Source organism: Mercenaria mercenaria, chromosome 9 (genome assembly GCF_021730395.1).
Source record: "Mercenaria mercenaria strain notata chromosome 9, MADL_Memer_1, whole genome shotgun sequence".
In the NCBI taxonomy this organism is placed as follows: Eukaryota; Metazoa; Mollusca; class Bivalvia; order Venerida; family Veneridae; genus Mercenaria; species Mercenaria mercenaria.
In genome coordinates, this window is record NC_069369.1 from 60,724,206 (window position 1) to 60,729,079 (window position 4,874).

General features: G+C 37.0%; 1 protein-coding gene across 1 annotated transcript; it reads right to left on the minus strand.

Annotated features, from left to right (window-relative positions):
- Nucleotides 1-430: 430 nt before the first annotated feature.
- On the minus strand, nt 431-4,494 carry LOC123548040 (uncharacterized). Its single transcript, XM_045335271.2, has 2 exons — nt 4,373-4,494; nt 431-3,630 (listed from the first exon to the last, which is right to left on the minus strand). The coding sequence occupies exons 1-2, from the start codon at nt 4,434-4,436 to the stop codon at nt 2,798-2,800; spliced, it is 897 nt and encodes a 298-aa protein (XP_045191206.2). The 5' UTR covers nt 4,437-4,494; the 3' UTR covers nt 431-2,797.
- Between the last annotated feature and the right edge of the window lie 380 nt (nt 4,495-4,874).

Genomic DNA, 4,874 nt, shown 5'->3' on the forward strand with positions numbered 1-4,874 from the left:
TGAATATTTTTGATACACAACGAGTAAATGTGTGTGCGTGTGTGTATTGGAAATAATTTGTTATGTGGTTTAAAAGTCGTTAAAACATTGTGTTTGCCTACATTACAAAGTTTATTTTCCCCTCATTTATACTCTTATAATCATGATTTTAATTTAATTTTAATGTAATGGTCGACGGAATTCAAACAGAAACTTACGTTAGAACTCATTACTTATTTGCTAAAATTGTCATTCCTTATTTCACGAGTTTTTCGATGTTACCAAATTCGCTAATCAATTATCAAGTGTTAAAGATGAGGGAATTCGGGGAATGAGAAGTCGTAATTAACCGATGTTTCGTTATGTTGTTACCTATTTTGCTGTGTACTGCCCCCCCCCCCCCCCCTTCCCCACTATTCTTCCCAATATTGTCACAAACCCTATGCGCAGATAATCGGGGTACTGGTTACAATCCATAACAGAATGATTCAACATAATATCAATGTGTTACTTCTTCGTCTCTGTCACAATTTTTCTCATCAAATTCATTACGAAAATGAACATGAAATAAACTACAGCCCGCCCGCTTAGCTCAGTAGGTAAGAGCGTTGGTCTACGGACCGCTGGATCGCGAGTTCGATCCTCGGGCGGGGCGCATGTTCTCCGTGACTATTTGATAAACGACATTGTGTCTGAAATCATTAGTCCTCCACCTCTGATAATTCATGTGGGGAAGTTGGTAGTTACTTGCGGAGAACAGGTTTGACATGGTACAGAATCCAGGAACACTGGTTAGGTTAACTGCCCGCCGTTACATGACTGATTTTACTGTTAAAAACGGCGTTAAACAAACAGGCTAGACATAACGATCTGGCAAATGTTTTCGATTATTCTCATCTTTTCCGGTGGAAACACTTCCATCCATATGTTCTCCATTTTGGAAAAGTTAACTTATAGTGTTATAAATGTTCACGTGTGTAACGTCTTCCCACATACATTCCAATTATTATAAATTTTCCTTTTTCCAAATACTCTCGTCGTATTGTTCTGCTCAAGCTTGAATCTTTCAAGCAGGTAGTATGCCAACATACATGCAATTAGTTGTAACGAAGTGTGTTATCAACCAAATTTTACTATCCTCTACTTTATCGTATATTTTAACTATTTCAATCTCCCTGCAAAAATCTTTCTCTTTCACTGACTGTGCGTCTGTTGATAATTTCCGAAAGGGGAGTTAAACAGTAATCGAAGATAGAAACAAGTGAATTGTCTTTCCTGGACGGAGAAAAGTAACGAGACAACGAACATACAAGAAAAAATGCTTTTATACTGAGCAAACTGAAACGTTCACACGTGTGCTATACAATTGCAGGGTAGAAAATATACCATATTTATACAAACTTCATTGTCTAGATTCAATGATGAAGCTCAGTAAACTGTCTGCATTAGCACAAAGCCCATTCAGAACGAAGGATAAATTCATTTCGTACAATATATATCATACAAATTACATACGTTAACCATTATGTATTTCATGCAAAACGAGGGCCCAGTGTATCGAAAATTTTCTTTCCACGCATTTTTTATAGAAATACAGTATCAGATAAAACTGTACAAACAAATTCAATTACCAACGTAATTGAAAATTTACGGCGGGAAACATCACGTAGACGACGTCACGGCGCAAATGACGTTAGTAAGTGTACAAAATAACAAGTATTTACATTTCATCAAACCTTCTTTTTAGCAATAAGATACTGAATTAAACGTTCCATATCGATCCTAAACTAAGCAGGTTTCGGGCCACAAAAGTAGCCCTCTGGCAATTTTAGTGCATTAGCCGGGCCACAAAAGTGGCCCTCTGGCAGTCTTAGGGTTAAATTTCCATGAAATGCGCGGGAATATCTGAGTTGTTTTTTCACGTTGACGTCATTTCCATTTGAATTATTCGTTTGGAGCCGTAATACGTTTACGCTTTGCCACGGAACGCGCATATATAAAAAGGTGTTATAACAGCACGTGAGCGCGAAAATCTCTCTGTTAACACACGTCTTCTCTCTTGTTAATACACCCCCAAAAGTGACAAGAACAGCAGTTTTATGCTAGAATATATTACGAGAACTTTAGTAAATCAAGAAAGGGGCGTTTTATATCGTCATACTATGTCGAGATATCTTTATAGCTTACGCGGATCTCGAGAAAAATTATTAAACATTGAAAAAATGAATGCAATAAGTCAATAAAATATATCGCTTTGTTGTGATAATATGTTGATTTCTCGCGAAAATATGTCGATATTTGCGTTATCTAACGCGACATTGCGAGGCCCATAAACGTTTCCGTAAATTTTAGTATCGGATACTATAAAAGCAAGCTAATTTAACTTCCTTATCTGGCCGGCATGATTTTGAAGCGAAGCAATTGACATTGTTAAAGTAAGGAAGTTATTTGCTTTATCTTTAGTCCTAAACAAATCTTTCTTTCCGGTAACATGCTAAAAACATTTAGGGTAGGTAGGTCGGATTTTTTTTTACTTTTTTTTATTAAGTGAGACTTTTCGGAAATTATTTTTGTGTCAAAAAATGAATATAAATAAGAGGGTTATGCCTTTAGAGCATCAGTAAGTTGATTTCTAACATCACTGACCATGTTTAAAGCATAAAAAGTGCAGTTTTGCAACTTTTTGTTAAAAAGCTGAAAATAAAATTCTCCAAGGCCATAAAAACATTTAGGTCGGGCCAAACATTAGGGTAGGTCGGGATACCAGAAACAAACATCTTTTTAGGCCTTATAACGACCTTTTATATGGCCCACATGATTACACTGCTGATATTGCATGTAGTAAAGCCAGAAGACTACAGATATGTAACATGACAGAGTTAACACGACATGCAGCCGAACAATACGCCTCGTTCAGGGTGTCCTGCTCTTTTATCACAGCGTCTATCTCTTCTCTAGACGGTGAATATACCTGACGAACATACATAATTTCCTTTGGGTTATTCGGATGGAGAGCCCTATTAACAGGTAATTTAGACATAGTCGTGTTTATCTCCGCCTCGTCTGAAACTTTTCCTTCTATCAGAAACATTTTAACAGTAGTTCCTAGCACTTCTTTCTGGTAGGCAAACTTTTCTTGTACATAATCAGCTATGTACACACCTCGCAATTCTTTAATGATTAAGAGAATGTTTCCACTGGCAAAATTAAGCGCTGGATTGACATCGGTAGAACAGCTGAAGAAACCCTCTTCAACAAACTTGGTTCTGTCAGCATATGGCCAGTCCATGGCTACCCCACGGAAGAGCTGATTATATGGCTGCGAGAAAAATATAGCCAAAGCATCATTAATTATGTTTGAAACAGTGATGAATATACTTCGGATGTGTGGATCCCTTTGACTAAAGTTCTGACACCTTAATTCTTTATTCAACCGGTACGGAAACCTGTTTTCCTTATCTTTTGGCAACAAGTCTTTATTTATAAAACAGTCCCTTGAATACATGCTGATCCATAACACGGCATAATATCTAGTACCTGTTGGATAAAACTGCTTTGCTTTTGTTGATGCATTCTGAATGCAGGCGTTGATATGTAAATTTCTTTCGACAAGTGACACTGCTGAAATGGCTCGTTCTTCAAAACTGTCACCTGGAAATATGAAACAATTCAACACTGTAAAGGGGACATGCGGGTAAATGAACCGTGAAACAATTCAACACTGTGTAGGAGACATCTAGGTAAATAAACCTTGAAACAAATGAACACTGTATAGGGGGCATTCAGGGGACATCAGGGTAAATGGTCAGGCTCCATGCTGTTCGCTTTTAAAGCCTATTGGAATTGGAGAAACTGTTAGCGAACAGCATGGAACCTGACCAGACTGCGCGGATGCGCAGGCTGGTCTGGATCCATGCTGGTCGCAAAGCCACTATGTTGGTTTTCCCATGGCACGGCTCAAATGGATATATGAAATTCGAAACTGACGACAAAAACGATGTATATTCGAATTTATCAGAATAGGATATCGAGCTATCCAATTACGAGCTTCAAGACCGTCAGTCACGCTTCGTGCAGCACAGGAAAATACAACCTTATTATCCATATGTCTTATGCATATTTGTAACAACATACAAAAGCGCTTGTTTGGATCATATTATGAGGCGTTTTTAAATCTTAAGTGTAGCTACACGTGTGTGTTTGACTCGAAATTTTTTTTAAAAAAAATACAACAAATTGGGGAGCACATGTTAATTGGTTCCTTTTCCGCCTCTGACACTTAAAAGTCGCCATATTTCTTAAACTTTTGTCGTAAAACATAACTTTTTCCGAAAAAGAAATAGATAAAATAAACACTTACAGTTATTATCCAAAGTTTCAATTATCTACTTACCAACTGAATACTTCGTGTGACAAAACAACATAATTACACTTAGCCATGATTTGATAGAATACATCCTTGTTGCTTTATTGCATCTCAATACACCGGAAACATACGTTGTTAAGTATGCACCGTATTGAAGTGGAGTTTTATCTCGAAAATGCACTACGAATGACTGGTAGGGACTTCAAAGTTTTCACATCATATTTTGTAATATCTTTGGAACAGATGAAAGAAGCCAGCAATGTTATATGGTCACTTTAATATCTAACAATACAATGCGTATACTCACAGCTCTTAATGTTAACTAACTATCATCTAGCCGTCTGCTATCAGAGAGACAACTTGGGCTTATCAGGTTACAGCTTAAAGAGAATCATGACTGAATATACTACGTATTTCATGTTTCAAACTTCATACTTCATAGTTTACATTTCACGCTTCGAACTTCGCACTTGATATTCATTCACATTTTAAACTTCACATTTCACATTTTACACTTTAAATTTCACAA